The sequence below is a fragment of the Brachycentrus maculatus genome, unplaced genomic scaffold (assembly GCF_059751285.1).
Source record: "Brachycentrus maculatus isolate JH-2025_06_01 unplaced genomic scaffold, ASM5975128v1 h1tg000050l, whole genome shotgun sequence".
NCBI lineage: Eukaryota > Metazoa > Arthropoda > Insecta > Trichoptera > Brachycentridae > Brachycentrus > Brachycentrus maculatus.
In genome coordinates this window covers 3,344,594-3,362,467 of record NW_028280804.1, presented here as the reverse complement: position 1 = coordinate 3,362,467, position 17,874 = coordinate 3,344,594, and the positions used below count along the sequence as shown (strand labels likewise).

The window sequence follows — 17,874 nt, the reverse complement described above, 5'->3', positions numbered from 1 at the left end:
GAAACGTCATACCATATGACTGATAACGTAAATTTATTCAAGTAAAATTAAAGTGAGATTTTTAATTAAAGTTTCACTTGGTAAATTCCACTTTTTCTTAAAATCTATTATGAAATGAGTTTCGATGGATTCCGCATCATTTTCAAATAACGTTAATAAAAAAATATTAAAATGTGCCCGACCCACAAACAAGTAAAAAAAAAATTGATTACGAAGTAGCTTTAACCATTTACAACTCCTAAAACCTGTCATAGGCACGTAAAGTGATCACTTTACATACGTGTAGCATTCACCATTCTACTCATGATTGACAACCATATACGTAGTGCTCAAATTTTTGGAACTCATACATACTCGTAAATCAAAAATTTCATGACGCTTTATGTTTCAGTTTACGGGAGCTATCCATGGTCTGTTTGAAAAAGCTTTTATTCAGCAGACTTTTTAATTTTTTTTAGGTGTATGTAAGATCCAGACCGGATTTTTTTATACACTGGGAGACGTCTGAATTTGTGTATTGTGGCTGTCAACCATGGGTAGAATAAAATGGTGAATGTTACACTATATTGCTGAATTTCACAAATGTTACAACACTTCCATATTCTTTTTCAACTTTGTTGAGATGTCAAAAAATGTATGTAAAAATAAAATCATTCCATACTAACGAAGGAAAGTTTATTAATTGAATTCTTGAAACCCTTATCTGCACTCCAATGGTTCATAGGGCACTGCATCATATAAACGCAGTGTTATCTTGATCGTTAACACATGAAAGAAAGGTGATCAGCCCTTGCCTTAAAATAATTAATTTAATTTATGTATTAATTTTAAATCAAACACAGTTTTTTTAGTCTACTAAGTTGTATTTTATTAACAAACAAAAAATTAATATTGTGACAGTTGTTTCGCCTATTTATGGCATTTTCAAACAAATGCCAAATCAAAAAATAAATAAATTTAATTACTGGTTTAAAGTATACAAAGTTAAATTGAGAAGTTTTGAATTATTAATCATAATCAACTGTCAAAATAGGTAACTTTAAAAACAGTAAATTCAGTAATTTTCATTGTTTATCCAGTAAAAACAAACACAACATGAATTTTTAATTGTTTTATTTATAGAATCGTTTAACAGTCTATAACTACGCAGTTAATAAGTTCATGCAATGGAAACCGTATTACCTTATATACTTATGGGATGACGCAATATTTCTTCCCTTATGACTGTCCCCATAAAAATAAGAGCAACAATATTTATGTAAGTCAAAATGAATTGATTTAGGGGACCGGGGATTGATTTTCTTCTTTCACCCTTTATAGAATAAATCACAGTTAAATTACTCGACTTGTCGGGTGTTTAACGCGCGTAAAATTTTATCGTTATTTCGCTAAGCGTAGGCTTTGTTAAAAGAAAATATTGTTTTTAGTGAAATTACTATCCTGTAATGAAATTAAGGATTCAGTATACATGCGAAGGCTTAGAAAAAAATTGTTTCCTAGTATCGACATTTTAGATATCGTTCATGAAAAGGTAAACTGAGTGAAAGACTATAATAATGTCACTAGTATCACTTCTTACAAAATTCTTTTGATTTCCTTTATACGTTTATATTGTCCGCCTCCGTGGTGTAATGGTCAGCACGCTCGGCTACCGTTCTGGAGGTCCCGGGTTCGATTCCCAAGGGGGGTAAAATAAATATTAGTGATTTTTTCACTGTCATATTTATTCAATATTACCCTGGACTGGTACCTGAAGCGGAGGGCTGATCACCTTTCCTTCATGTGTAAACGATCAAGATAACACTGCGTTTATATGACGCAGTGCTCTATGCACCATTGGGGTGTGGATAAGGGTTTTATTATAATTATTATTATTATACGTTGAATCTATATTTTACAAAAAAAAAATCTGATTTATTATCCTTTGTAGTGAACTGTTTGACATGTAAATTATGATAAATATTAAGGGGTTGGATTTGTTCTCGGTTGGGTTTATATGAAATAAAATGAAAACCTAGAAATAAATTATAAAAACAAAATATTCTCAGAACCGTAGATTTTCATAGTCGCTGATGAATAAACATAGTTAACTCAAAGTTTTTTGAAAAAAATACTCCTAATTTTCAGATGTTTCAACCTTCATTTTTTCGAGTTGTTTAAATGTTGTAAATTTTGTTTAAATTAACGTGTTTTTCCACAAAACTTGGTTGAAAGATCTGTAAATACCCAGACATCAATATTCTTAATGATATTTGTTAAGATTTCAATATAAATAACTAATAAATGGAAAAACCTCGAGGTTATCTATTTGTGAATAAAGATTTAGACACACTCAAAATTATAAACATATTTATATATTTACGAAATATATGAATTAACGGGGTTATGGGTTATACGAATTATATTAAATTTTACTTATTTTAATATAATTAAACCTACATTACACGAAAGAGTGACAAAAAATCTTATTATTTTTTGACATACTCCTATACTCCTATAATTGGAGATAATCCAGATTTGTGAACAAGTATTTGGACACACTCAAAATGTTTTAAAAAAATATTATGATTTTATATTTCTTATTTAATTTTAACAAGTAGTAAAAAAGTTAATAAAACATGGGTGACAAAGTAAAGGCCCCATCGCTTAGTCAAGCCGGATTGTTATTATTATTAAAACATAAAGGGTTGTTTGTTTGTTTGGCAGGGTAGATACGTGGGAATATATATGTGCGCGAGTAGGTATGTAGTTTACGAATATCTGCAAGGAAATAATAGGGTAACCTTGAACCAATTCCCTCCCCTGTTATGTAATATATGTATAATATCATCAACCCTTATACGTTTTCCGTTAATCCATTTCCAGGGAGCGCGTTAGGCCACAATGTCAACCAGATCAATAAAGATTTTCAGAGAATAACTCATTGAGTTCAATAAAGTTGACTCTTCGAATTTAAAAAAAGAAAAATTGCATTTCACAATATAATACAATTACAAGTCAAAAAATATTATTTTGTATTAATGTAAAAAAAGATCCCACAAAGACATAGCCTGTGTGTGGGTATACATTTTTATTTTAGGCTATAATAAAGAGTACTGGAATTAATAAAACAGATATCAAAAATATAAATAAATTAAAAGAAGTTAGATATTTAAGCTAATTTAATTTCATATTCAGTTAAATTTAACCGGGGTTTAAAGAAAATTAAGACGCTATCTATCAATTATCCCGCCTTAAATATTGAAGACGTGTTTCAATAATGAAAACTGGATACAAAACAACTATACTATATCGTAGTCGTACAGGAGAAAGTGACCAACTAACAAAACGTAAAATTTTCAGGAGGGCCATTTAAGTCACCTTTGCTTGGCAAGAAAATAAACATCAATGTAGTTAGTTATTTTTAAAAAGTCAATATAATACACTTCCAAGTTAAAAATCCTTTGGGATTTTTTCAGGACAATATTAAGCTAGTCAGATATCACATAGTCAATGATCACGTTTTCGTAAAAATTGCACTTGGTCACTTTCTCCTGTATTACTACAATATACCTACTCGTTTAACGGATTATTTGGATTTAACGGATACCCTTTATTCGAATTATTTCGTTAAATCGAGATTTTTCCGTATTTATTACATATTATCATACAGCTTGAAAATTGGTTACGGGAATAATGATTAAGTACCCATCTTTCTAAGGTAATGTGTATGTAAGGGTAAAAGGGTAACGTTTCGTAGAATCTAGAACGCTTTACATTTTGCGAGCTTTATGGCAATCTTCCCCGCTGTGGTTATTCGTGTTTTACCTTTTGCGATTGAATGGGAAGGCTATTCCGAGGCATAAAATCTACCCTGTAATCTAGTTATGGGCTGATGTGAAAATATTAATAGGAATAATAATTCTAGGGATCACTCGCTCCGAGCATGTAGCGTGCCTCGTATCAAATTGAGGTTATTTATGTTTTCATGTAATAACTTCGCGAAATAAATCCACAAAGGGTTGTTAATATGTATTTCAAAAGGTTTTGTGAAAATTTTGTACAGTTATAATCAAATGACGTTTTATATGAAGGACTAAATTGATAAAATACACTGTTATCCTGGTCATATACAAAATATATACATTTTGTTACATGGTATGTTGTGACATCTTGTTGAAACCACAGCTCTGTCACACCAATGCCATTTAGCTGAGGTACGGAGAAGTCAGTAAGCATGGTTCTGTAGCGCTCTCCATTGACCGTAACCTTCTAGCCAGCATCGTCTTTTAAAAAAATGTGGCCCAATTGATGTAAGGGTGAGACGACAAAGGCTTCAGAGTTTTCTTCAGCCTGAATGCAGCAATTCTGCTTATTGACATAGCCATTTGACCAAAAATGTGCCTCATCAGTAAACAAAATTTTTCGTTGAAAAAGAGGATCAAGCTGAATATTTTTTCGGCCCATTTACCGGACTTACGATGCGCATAATGGTGATGCAATCTATTCATGGTGAAATGGCAAAACGTACTGTCTACAAATCAACTATCAACTGTCAAATTGACAGTCTATTGAAACAATATTGCCAGATTAAAAACCAAACCTCTAAAAATAAAACACCATATACTATGTGTATAACAAACAAAAACTATGGTATAATAAAAATCCTTTTTCGCTAGTTCTTGATCTGACTAGTACAAAACGGAAATGTCAAGGAAATCCGATCACTATCCGGTGTCTAGTTTTTCTACAACATTTTAGCTATCCGGTTGATTGTCAAAAAGTAACCTAAAATCTGCCGGAATGTGGAGAGTTAACAAGCAAAAAAGGATCGAAATAAACGTATAAAAGAAATCCTTTTTAGTCCTGTTATAACGAGCAAAGATACACACGTATACAAAGTTACAACATTTACCGTCATAACTAAAAAATGTAATGATATTGCTACATATACATATAAAAATTTTTAATTATACATTTTCATGGAACGTATGAAATCATGTTAGCATGAATATAACCGTAAGAATGTAAATATATTTTATAAGGGTCTCAGTTAAATAAAAAGTTAACTCAACTCAATCATAGATGGTGCCGAAAACCCGCTTAAGAAAGAACGTATCAATTTGATGCAGTATCCTATGCACCATTGGATGCGGATAACGGTTAAGAAGAGTAGTTGAAAATGCTGTATAGGTAGAGGAAGACCAAGGAAATCGGAATAATCAGAGGGTATGTATGAGAGTATTAAAACATGTGGAATAAGCGAAGAATCCTTGCAAAGACAATGTGGTGTGGTATTTTTTCTTCTCTGCCTACCCTTGCAAGGAAACAGCATGATGGTTAGCAAGTAATTTTTTTTATATGTGTATTTCTTTCATAACGTTGTAACATATTTTATGTCACCACACAATCCTTTGTGTCGGCCAAGTATATAAAAGACCATATGCAAAAGAGTATAATTACTTCTAATTCAAAGATGTTCATATATTAACACTTACCATTTACGTCAATTTTTTCTCACTTATTTATGTTAACCCTAGCTTCGTCACTATCCAAACTGAAAACCTTTTATAATTAAAATATCAATCAATTTTTTTTAAGTAGATAGTGTTTAGTATTAATCAATCTTGATAAAGAAGCGGTTAGCTTCGAAACAGGTATATATTATAATTCAGTTATAATAAAATATTTATATTGATTTTAACACAAAGTTACATGTAAATTATATAATGGAAAATCACAAAGTTAGTGCTTCAAACATAAATTATGAAAAAGTTATATTTTTATAACTATTGAATATATTTAAAAAATTACGAACTCGTAATTACGGATTACCATATGTAAAAATACAAATATGTTTATATAAGTAACATACCTATTTAAATGCTAATATTTTCTTTTAGTAATTTAAGTTTACCCACTGAAATATTTATATTTTCTGATTATACTCGTAAAATAAAATACGAATACATTGTTTCTGATCGCCATATGCAAAAAAAAAGTGTACTTACTTCTAAATAAATTTGGTTAAATAAGTGACATACCTATTTATATGTTAATATTATACATATAAAGATTTTGTAGTAATTTAAGTTTAACCTTAACTAATAAATATATATTTTCAGATTATAAAATAAATTAAAAATACATAATTACTGATGCCATTTTGAAAATGATTTAATGCATTTACTTACTTGATCGTGTATCGCCTTAGAGTTTAGAAAAATTCTTAGAATTTTACGAAAATAACTTAAAGGTCAACTCATGCATGTTCGTGCTAAGAAAACTACCAAAACTTAAGTCGTCGAAAATCTTTTATGTTTAAATTATTTTATATTTCGCTCACTCCTTTCAAGAACGTCATAAATCAAAAAACTTGATTTTTCAGGAGAACGTTTTTAAAGTTTAAAAATATAATACAATGTATTAAAAATAAATATCAAGCCACTTATTTAACTTTTTACTGTGCAACAGATCTTTTAGGTAAAACCTGAAGATTTTTTCTCCATTTAAAAAATATTTACTTAAAAAAAAAAACAATACCTTTTCCTTAAATACAAAAACAACACTTTCTGCCCTGTAGTGGGTAAATATTAAATTAAAAACATGTCGCTTTTGCTAGGACATAGTACATTTTCTGGGCATTCCGAAAACATGCACAACTGAAAATTGACGATTTTTGATTTATGACGTTCTTAAAGGAGTGAGCGATATATCACAAAATTATTTAAAACATTGTTTCCATTTGATGATTCAAAATTACAGATCATCAAACGAGATCAAGGCTCTTCTGTCTTCTCCCAGAACATTTGCGTCCTCCCGATACAGCCCGCTTCCCGTAGTTCAGACGAGAACTGCCGATGAATTGCCAATCGTGGAACTCAATGCCACTAACGGGACGCGAAGCTATCTTGATGGATGCAAAAGAGCTGGCAGGAGACAGAACCGTTTGGAAGCAGTTGGTGGATTCCATATGCTCCATTTAGGGAGCGGGTGTAGATTAATAATAGTTAGTAATTTTAACGTAATATTTTGAACAAATCGCGTTTCCAATCAAAGACTATGAAAAATCTTTTTTTTTTTAAATAAGAAAATAAAATCTTATTCCGAAAAATTACAAAATCTCAGAAACAACCGGAAAAAAACAATAGAATTATATACACGTTGTTGTTAATAGTACAATTGAACACGTTAAGAAAATTAACTTTAACATTGTAATTTTTACTGATTCTGGTTAACTTGTAAAAATTTTAATTTTACTTATTTATGATGCCATATAAAAATATTTTTCTGCAATAATTTTTTGAATATCTTAGGGTTGTGTTTTTAGGGGAATAAAATCGCTTTTAATTCGACATTTCCGTAAATATTTTACTCCCTTTAATGAACAAAAAACCTAAGTAAAAAGGTATTTTACGTTTTTTTTCAGGAAATTTCTTGAAAATCCAAAGGTAATTGTCGTATTTATGTTGAAAAAAATAACAAAAGGCTTTTGTAAACACTTTTTTACAATTTTTCTTCGCTCACTTGCTTAGTTGTTTAACGTACCGTAGAGGGGTTCTTAGGGAGAACAAAATGATTCTACAGAAAAGGTATTATACTTACAGTTATACCCCGCTTAGCGCAGGTAATCCTTACCACCAAAATGGCGCTCTAAACGAATCAGCGCTGAGCGGGGTCTATTTTCAACATATATAAATGACAATGGTACACACACTTTTCCTTGCACGAATGTTGCCATTTTTGTACGTAGTCTTCAATAATTGTGATTTTATAAACAAAAACTAATGCGTTTCACACGACAAAAAACAATATTGTAGTACATAATATGACACATACGTGTTTCTGTATTTTGGATCATGTTTTGTTGATTGTTTTTTGAGTTAAACAATCTACCGATGTCAACTTTTCGATTACCGACTAGTCGCTATTTTTAGGTGGATTTATCGGCTCACTCGACATTAAGTCGAACAAGGATAATTTTAAATTAAACAAGTTCTTTCTACCAAATCTATTCTGTTTAATCGCTTTGTTAAGCTAACTATTGTAGTTGCAAAGTCATCAAAGTGGCCTGTTGGTGCATCTCTATATCAATACTTATTTTATGCTTCAGTGCTACCTTCTCGACTGATATATAAACAAACAAATGAATCGATTAAAGCAGTAATTAAAACGAGTAGTTATTTGGTATTAAAATATCAATGTTTGTGCTTTACGCTTTTTTTATTTTTACTTTTTTTTTTAACATAAATTATGTACATTTAAATAAATCACTATTTTACATATTTAGAACATTTTTTTGCAGAGATCCACCAAGCCACCTTGTGTGTCTTGTCGGTGGAGTTCTTGTTTAATACGTTTTTTATTGTTTTTAGCGATTTTAACCTAATATACAAAAAAAAGAGAGAAAAATTAAAAATATAAACACTTATTATTCAGTGAGCTTTGCTGTGAGACCTTTCATATTAACGAGTACGATTTTGTTATTTCAGTTTAGTTCAGTTACGACCAAAGTAATTGGTCAAACAATTCTGCATCCAAAGATCTGACGAATGCATTTACTGCACCAAAGTATGGTATGTTTGTTATTTTCTCTGCATATTGGTGAGCTTTCTGCCGTGTTTATTATGTTATCCTTGCCTTAAAGATTTACGAGTATCGCATAAAAATTAAATGCAAACACGAAGCAGTTTACGATAAAAATTTTACATAATTATATCTAGTGATTGAAATCGTAAATATTATGATATTGTTCATTTTCCGCTATTTTCTATAGTTTTTATATATTTATATAAATTTTAGTTTTTTTTTTATTTATTTATGATAATTTTACTAGGTACTGTCACATATCGCTCCTTTCAAGAACGTCATGAATCAAAAATCGTCAATTTTCAGATGTGCGTGTTTTCGGAATGTCCAGAAAATGTACTATATCCCAGCAAAAGAGGCATATTTTAAACTTAATATTTACCCGTTACAGGGCAGAAAATGTTGTTTTTGCATTTTGAAGAAAATATATTTTTTAATTATTTTTAAAATGAATATTTTTCAAATGGAGAAAAAACACTCAGGTTTTACCTAAAAAGATCTGTTGCACAGTAAATCGTTCAATTATTGGCTTGATATTTATTTTTAATACATTTTATTATATCTTTGGTGGTATATTCAAATGTTTAATTAAAAAAATAATCAACTTGTCATTCCACAAAGTAAATGCCGAATCAATAAATAATACAAATAATGTTAATTGTTTGATAAAGTCTTGAAATATAAGATACGTAAAATTAGAGTATTTTTCAGGGTCTGTTTATTTTGAATTAAAGCTTTACTTAGTAAATACCACTATTTCTTAAAATCTACTATGACAAGTGTTACGATGCATTTCGCATAATTTTTACACACAGTAGATTTTAAGAAATAATGGTATTTACCAAGTAAAACTTTAAGTAAAAAATAATTAATAAAAATAGAATAAAAAAGATACATTTTACCACAAAGTGACTACCGGATCAAAAGGTAAGGAAACCTATTTATTTAGATATTTAAAAAAATTCAAACTAATATTTTTTTCTGAAAAATTTATAGCTCGACAATAGAGGGGTAAATGATGTATGAAAAGTATTCTGATAACCTACCTGTAAAAAGAACCCTTAAATTTTCCCACTTTATTCTATTTATTATTTTCCTTTTTGACATATTCGTGAGGTTCTATAATAGTTTTCTTTGTGATGGAGGAAAATGAGATGTTTTGAATATCTCATTACGAAAACCCTTTATCCGGAGAGCATAATGGCGATGGTTAAAAAAGATTTCTTACCCCTGGCACCGAACCTTAAGGGCCTCAAATTAGTAGAATTGAAAAGGAAAAGGTGTCTCTGAGGTATTTGACCTTCGTCCTCGTCCTTTTATCCTATTCAATACATCCTGGCTTTGTGATAAGTTCAAAAGATTCCCTTTACTACCCACACATTCCAACGCTATTTATTTTTAACTGAAAAGCTATGTTTATTTACAATTTTATCAGTTTCCCCATTTAGTGGTTATCACGGTGTTTATCATACATTATTCCCCAGATTCCATTCGTTTTCCGACCGACATTTTAAATTTATTTATGCATAATATATATATATATATATATATATATATATATATATATATATATATATATATATATATATATATATATATATATATATATATATATATATATATATATATATATATATATATATATATATATATATATATATATATATATATATATATATATATATATATATATATATATATATATATATATATATATATATATATATATATATATATATATATATATATATATATATATATATATATATATATATATATATATATATATATATATATATATATATATATACATATAAACCTGAAACTTGGACAGTACTTACAAAAACCCCTTTAAAATAAATATGGTATTGCGTAAATTTAAATTTAATGCATATTGGTTTTATATTAAAAGTCATCTTAAAAGAAATATGAAGTTTGTATCACAATTATATGTCATTTTTTTATTATTCTTATCGTCATTTTCGACGTTTGAATGAAATTTATTGGTAAATACGACCTACAGAGGAAAAAATCAAAAAACTATTTTGTGTTATAAGTACTATACTGAGAAATATATTTTAATAACTTTTGTTTTTATTTATGTTTATTAGCGTTCCATTCCTTAATTATGTAGTCCGCAGTTGTTCTTTTGGGAAACATTAAGAGTAAAAGCTTTTGATAACGTTTTTGATATTGGGTGACTTAATTCAAAAATGAATAATGACTTGAATGTTTACTTAGTAAATTCATAGAAATATGTTTACTAAAACTCAATAAAAGCACGATTCATTGTTTATCGCGCTGGTTTTAACAAATCGTTGGGTAATTGTTTAGATAAACATATTTCTGCTGGGAATAAAGTTTTTACAGGGCAGTTGACCCATGATAAATGACCCATCGTAAAATATCATAAATCATCTTTCGTGAGATTATTTTTATATTACGAAGGGTTTAACAGGGTTATTGCGAGTATATATATACTCCCGTACTAAGAACAAAGGGGGTATCAAACGTTTTAAGGCATATTGTTTTACTAAACTAAAAAAAAACCTAAATATGTATTAACATATAAATAGGTAAAAAAGCTTCTTTACATCTCACCAATAGATGTCTCTAGTGAAGTTCTAGTGATTCAAGAACAAGGATTCTAAATTGGTTCATATATATATATATATATATATATATATATATATATAGAACTTCCAAGAATTTGAGTAGTGTGGTTGTCAATAATGGGTAGAATTGGTGAATGTTACACGTGTGTAAAGTGATCACTTAAACCAGCCTATGACGGTCGTCAGCCCCGTAAATGCCCAGACTTCCATATTCTTCTTCGTCTTTGATGAGATGTCAAAAATAATATAAATAGGTATGTTACTTATTTTAACAAATGAAGTTGTTTACAAGTATGTACACATTTTTTACAAATGATAAATCAAAAATGATGTATTTATTTTACTAGTATAATCTGAAAATATAAATATTTCAGTTAGGCAAACTTAAATTACTAAAAAAAATATTAACATGTAATGAGGTATGTTACTTGAATAAATTTATTCGTATTTTTACATATTGTAATCCGTAATTACGAGTTCGTTGTTTTTTTTTATATTCAACAATAATAATAATATAAGTTTTTCATAATTTATTTTTGAAGCACTAACTTTGTGATTTTCTATTTTATAATTATAATATAACTTTGTTTTAAAATCACTATAAATTTATAGTGATTTTAAAACAAAGTTACATTTTAATTATAAAAGATAAATAAAAGCTCGTTTGGATGTTGTTTATAGATTTGGCATTAAATTTATGAAAAAATATTATTACGTAACATTTAAAAATAAAATGAATAACGGTCTCTGGTACATAAAAAGCTAACTCGAAACAACAATATTAGCTGATGAGAATAAAAAAATGAAGCGATGCGTAAATTATATAATACATATTTTAAAAAAAATAGGTAGTGTGGTTGTCATAGATAGAATGACGAATGTTACGTGTGTATAAATTGATCACTTAAACCAGTCTATGACGAGTTGTAAGCCCTTTAAATATCCAGATTTCCATTTTCTTCTTCATCTATGTTGAGATGTGAAAACATTAAAATTAACTCCTGAGTGGAGAAACCCAGATTTGTGAACAAGGATTTGGCAACATCAAAAATGTTATGAAAAATAAAACGCCTGATTAAGATCACATTTTGAGTTTATTAATGTACACATGATTTGTTTCGAAAACAGCAGATGTTTTCATCAACAGGTGAATATCCAAAATGACCTAATATTGTAATATTTTTAATATACCTAACATGTGAACCTAGTATATAATATAATAAAATTACAAATACATAGTTTTTTTCCATTCCAAATTTATTTTACTTGACCAGTGACCGAGTTTCATCGTTGCCGAAATCATCAGACTAGTGATGTCACTATTCGGATGATGTCGGTAACGATGAAACCCGGTCACTGGGCAATTGTTATTTTCTTATAAAAAATGCAGTTCTTCCAATAAATGTAGTGCGAAATTCAAATTAACTATTAACCGAGTATTAAATGTGAAAAATTTTCAATTTATCAAAACGAAAATAAGTTTTTTTTCAAGCTGTAGGAATTCAATATTAAAACAAAAATTGCAGATACCCCATTCGTGATAAGTACGCTTGTACGAAATCTAGGATATTTTCCCTTCCCTTTTCTGTAATATGGAGTAGTTTCGGCAGTGCTTGTGCAATCGTTCAGAACAAAAGTAATCTACAGAGATTTCCAATCCAACGCACATTTTTCTCGGTCACTTTATTTCATTAACGATCTCAAATCAATGTTTCACAATTTCTTGGTCGGCAGGTTTCTCATAAAGAGCACTATATAGGTAATTTAATATAAAATAGTGACAGATTATCGTGAGTGCCAATTTGATTTTTTTTTCTAAATTATTATTCAGAATCGTAAAATCATTTGTATTAAGTAGTTTTAGTATTTTTTAACAAAGGAGTTACTTTATTACGAGTATGCATACTGAAATGAGCTGCGGTTTTAAAAGCATTAATATTATTGGTAAAATGAATTTTTATACAATTTTTAAATGTTTCGATGCTCCGTAAATTGATCCTCACGATATTCTGCAGAAAGTGGCTAGTTATAAAGTGAAGGATTTAAATTTCGGTGTTTTTTTTTTTTTTTTGAAAAGACTCAATTTTTTAAAATTCTGAATACATATTATTCTGAAAGACGCATGTTTAAAAAAATAATGATATATATTCACATCTTAACAAAAATGAAGAAAAGTATGGAAGTCTGCGTATTTTCAGGCTTTACGACGTACCAAATAGGCTGGTTTTAATAAATTAGATGGGAGTTGCATTTATTATTTACCTTGTTTATTATGTACAAGATTTATAGAACATTTAGCGGATGTTTGTTTCTTATAGCTGAAAAATGTTTTATTTCAGTCTGTGTTGGGAACAGGAAGGATAAATTTATGTGGGCTAGTCAGTAACTTCTTAGCATTTGCTCATTGCTGACCTAAAACCACGTTAAAGTCCTCAGGAGAAGCTGGGCTGTTGACTGTCGTCGACAGGCCTTCCGTTTTACCAGAAGAGGGTTTGGCATTTTGTGTCCTAGCTTGGTTTAAATACCAATGACCTTCACTACTTTTATCATATATTATTTTTAACACCTCAACATAGATTAATAAAAATAGCGAAGTTTGGGCATTTACTGGGCTTACGATCGTCATAGGCTGGTTTAAGTGATCACTTTACACACGTAAAACATTCAACCATTCTACCCATGATTGACAACCTCACAACTCAAATTCTTGAAAAATCGAGATATTTTGATCAAACTCGAAATACAGCATGCGAGAGTACACTAGTGACATCTTTGGTGGGATGAGAAAAACTTTTTTAAGCAGAAACCCTTTCATTTGTATATGAGGTCCGAATCCTGGATTTTATTCACAAACTTGAGAAACGCTAGAATACATTATATATGATACTATCTCTCGTGACAGTTCCTTATGAACTAACACGGATCCTATATTGGATAGGTCCTCACCCAGGCTTCTGTAACGCGCCAGCTAACATTGACAATGGCTTAAAATTTTTTTTTAAAAACTTACTCCCCAGATATAGTTTTACCCGCAGAAACTTACTCACGGACAGGTTAAGGAAACCTCTCCCTGAAAGCTGCGTACGTTTATGATAGATTTTTTTTATATTTTCCTTTTTCACATTTTGGATACAAACAAGAGTAATAAAGAAATCGCTTGGATGCGGATATTATCGTTTTGAGTAGGGAACCTTTTAGATAGCCTTCCACAAACGTCCTCCCTTCCGGAGCGCCAATGGCGGGAATAGATTCAACTTCCTGTAAAGTTTCCCGTCCGCTAGTGCTGCGGTGTGCCAACAATGTCTGTCAGCTATTTGTACTTTGTACAGGAACTTTGAGAACATTTTCCAGCGAGGCATTGTATCTTTTTATCGCACCAACTAAAATCCACTGGTTTTAAAAATAAAGGTTAATATTTTTCTTACTTTGTTGATGTAACGTAAAAGCTTTTTAAAGAAAAATAAATTTTACAAGGGTTCAATAGTTTTTTAAAAAATGTTCGCCTCTGTGGTGTAATGCTTAGAGTGTTTAGCTAGCGTCCTGGTGATCCCGAGTTCGATTACTAGGAGGGGATGATTTTTTAAAAATGATTTTACACTTTCATTAAATATTAGCCTGGACTGGTCCCTGGAGCGCAGGAGTGATCACCTTGCCTTTGTGTAAGTAATGATCAAGATAACACTGCGTCAATACAATGTAGTACCCTGTGTACAATTGGGTGCGGATAAGGCTTTATTTAAAAAGAATCTCAGTTTTTAATTTTTATATATTTTTACCTAATTATTATCATCCCATAATTGCTGCAAAAAAAAAAGATTTTATTTTCATAATAACGCTATTTTTTTAAGCCTCGCAATACGTTTTTGGCATCTCAGCACAGATGAAGAAAAATATAGAAGTCTGGGCATTTACAGGGCTTACGACCTGTCATAGGCTGGTTAAGTAATCACTTTACATACGTGTAACCACTCTACCACTCTACCCATGATTGAACTACTCAAATTTTTGTAAATCATACACATCTGATCCATCTCACGACCTTCCACGATTAAGTTCACAACAGCCATCTATGATTGGATTAAGAAAGCTTTTATTTAGCACAGACATTTAAAAAAAAATTATTGTATAACTTTTATAAATGTAAATTTTAACTTTTTATTTTTTAGTATTTAAAAAAATATATATTATTTTGTTTGAGTCTCTTTTATTTGTATGCAAGATCTGAACCCATATTATTTTACATACTGTGATTCATTGCATTACGCTTCATTTTACGCGCTTTTCTTTTGTACTAGATTAGGACTACAATCCGTATGTAATTTCGTGAAGTGATACTTTTATCCATTTTTTTGGTTTTTGCGTATAATCTTCACAAAATACTGCGGTAATGGGATCCATTACCTTACAAAAAAAAGTTTATTGTCAACCTTTACAATCCTTTGTACGTAAAGCCGGGATAACAATGATAATGGCTGTAAAAATGTACAAATTTAGTTTACAATCTTTAGAATAAAACATGATATTTTCACCCAAATGCCAAAAACCATGAACAACTCGAACAAATACCATTTCCGAATCACATTTTATTTCGTGCAATATTCAATCCGACTAAATTTAAAAAGCTTTCAATTATATAAACCGCATAAATAAATAAGTTTGTTATAAAATAATCACGTTTTAAACATTTTTCTTTGAAATGCATTTTAGTAAATAATAACCTAATTAACTAACCTACTAACCATCATGCTGCTTCCCCGCAGGGGTAGGTACAGAGAATAGAACGCCACACCATTCTGTCTTTGCAAACACCAAGTATTTGAAATACTCGATCATGCTAAATTTTCCTCTGTCTCTCTTTGCTTTTATTACCAACCACATTTTCCTCATCAATTTGTTTTACTTTTCTGTCTTCACTTGTTCGATTCACATAGCCAAATCATCCCAACACACCTTTTTTTAATTTTAGCCTTGCATTCTTTCCTTATATCACCTTTCGAACAATAATTTTATTAGTTTGGCATTAAAATTTGGTTTGGACATGTGGAACGAATGAATGAGGAAAGAACGGTAAAACAAATTTATGAGGCGAATGTAAGTTGAAAAAAGAGCAGAGGAAGACCGAGAAAAACATGGCACGATCAGGTATGCCAAATACTTGAAAGTGGTCAGGTTAGGAGTCGTAACAATTGGCGGGTATGTATGAGGAGATGCATGAACGTGGAAGAGGCGAAGAATGTTTGCAAAGACAGAGTGGTGTGGCGTTCTATTTTCTCTGCCTACCCCTGCGGGGAAGCGGCGTGATGGTTAGTTAGTTAGTTTTTTAAAATTTTAAAATCTAGTATATTTCGTATATCGCTTCCAAAGCCACCTAGCCGACAATATTGTATCATACGACACCCTTGAATATCGATGTATTGTGTATACCTGTGTTTTGAAACGAAAAATAAAATAATTGTGGGTTATTCAGAAATCTTTTTTTTTTAAATTCATGTACAGTTGAACCTCTTATAACGAGGAATCTCATAACAAGTAACTCGCATAACGAGCAAAATAAGCTTTAAAAAAATTGCTCCCTTAACAAGCGACATTTCGCGTTACAGAGTTACAGAGAAGGTCAAGTCCCCTTTTCACGACATTTACTTGTGAGCTGGAACTTCGCTTAACGAGTAAGATTCTGGAACGAATTATGCTAGCTATGAGAGGTTCCACTGTATTTTGAAAGCCTTACTAACCTTGAATTCTTTGCTCTCCTTGATCCTGAGCTGCGCGCGCATGACGTCACCAGCCTTCGGTCTTCCTAATAACGCAACCTTCTCTTCTTCTGTCCTCTTGTCGGGGTGCTTGCTCTCAGCTATTGTCGCCAGTGTTGCTAATTCATCTGAAAATAGTTGCCATGTTTAAAAAAAATATATGAATACAATTAGTAGGTAAGTACTTACCTATTCGGATACTTTGACTTCAAACACATAGTTTGATGATAAAAACTAAAATGTACCAAAATATGAAATCATATAAGTAGAATCCATTCAAAACTATGAAGAGGTATTCCGTGTTTCTTCACAAGAATGAAGGACTTCGGGCATTTCCCCACAAAAAAATTAAGAAATATCTTTTAATTCAATTATTATATTAATAGTTTATTAAGAATGAAGAATTCTGTACTCGGCTCAAATTTTGAGGCTAAGCATGGGTAAACATATGGTATATGTTTTATTTATTAAATTCAGATTTACTTTTTTTTTCAATTACAAACAATTTATTTATTTGTTCAATTAGTTGATTTTATTATTATTATTCAAAGGCATAATTGATCAATTCAATTTTATTGTCTCGCAGGGCAAAACATCTGTCACAAAATAAATAATTTCTCTAGAATAATAAAGTTTTTATTGAAACCAATTATTAAGAAAATGTTAAAAGGTTGGATACTAAAAATTAGACGTAAGTCAAAAAGAAATGAAAACATTATTGTATTGTAATAATTTTTTTATCCAATTTTATTTTTTTGCATCACCTGTGAAATGATAGAAAAGATGACATGTTAAAACATTTTAAATGGGGATATTCATTCAGATAATAATGAAAAATTAATTAATCATTCCAAGTATTGGTATGAATACATAAAATTGGGTTTTTGAGAGGACGAATTTTGAAGCATATTTCCAAGTGTATCTTGTGTTACTTTCTTATA

General features: G+C 30.0%; 1 protein-coding gene across 3 annotated transcripts in view; it reads right to left on the bottom strand.

Annotated features, from left to right (window-relative positions):
* Window positions 1-17,874, bottom strand: part of Calx (sodium/calcium exchanger 3) — a 223,800-nt gene that overhangs the window by 27,869 nt on the left and 178,057 nt on the right. For 2 of the 3 annotated variants that reach the window (XM_088277927.1, XM_088277930.1), the window contains one exon: window positions 16,916-17,061. In XM_088277927.1, the coding sequence (XP_088134053.1) occupies window positions 16,916-17,061 (146 nt within the window). The remainder of the gene's footprint in view (window positions 1-16,915; window positions 17,062-17,874) is intronic. The other variant, XM_088277928.1, reaches the window with a different exon arrangement.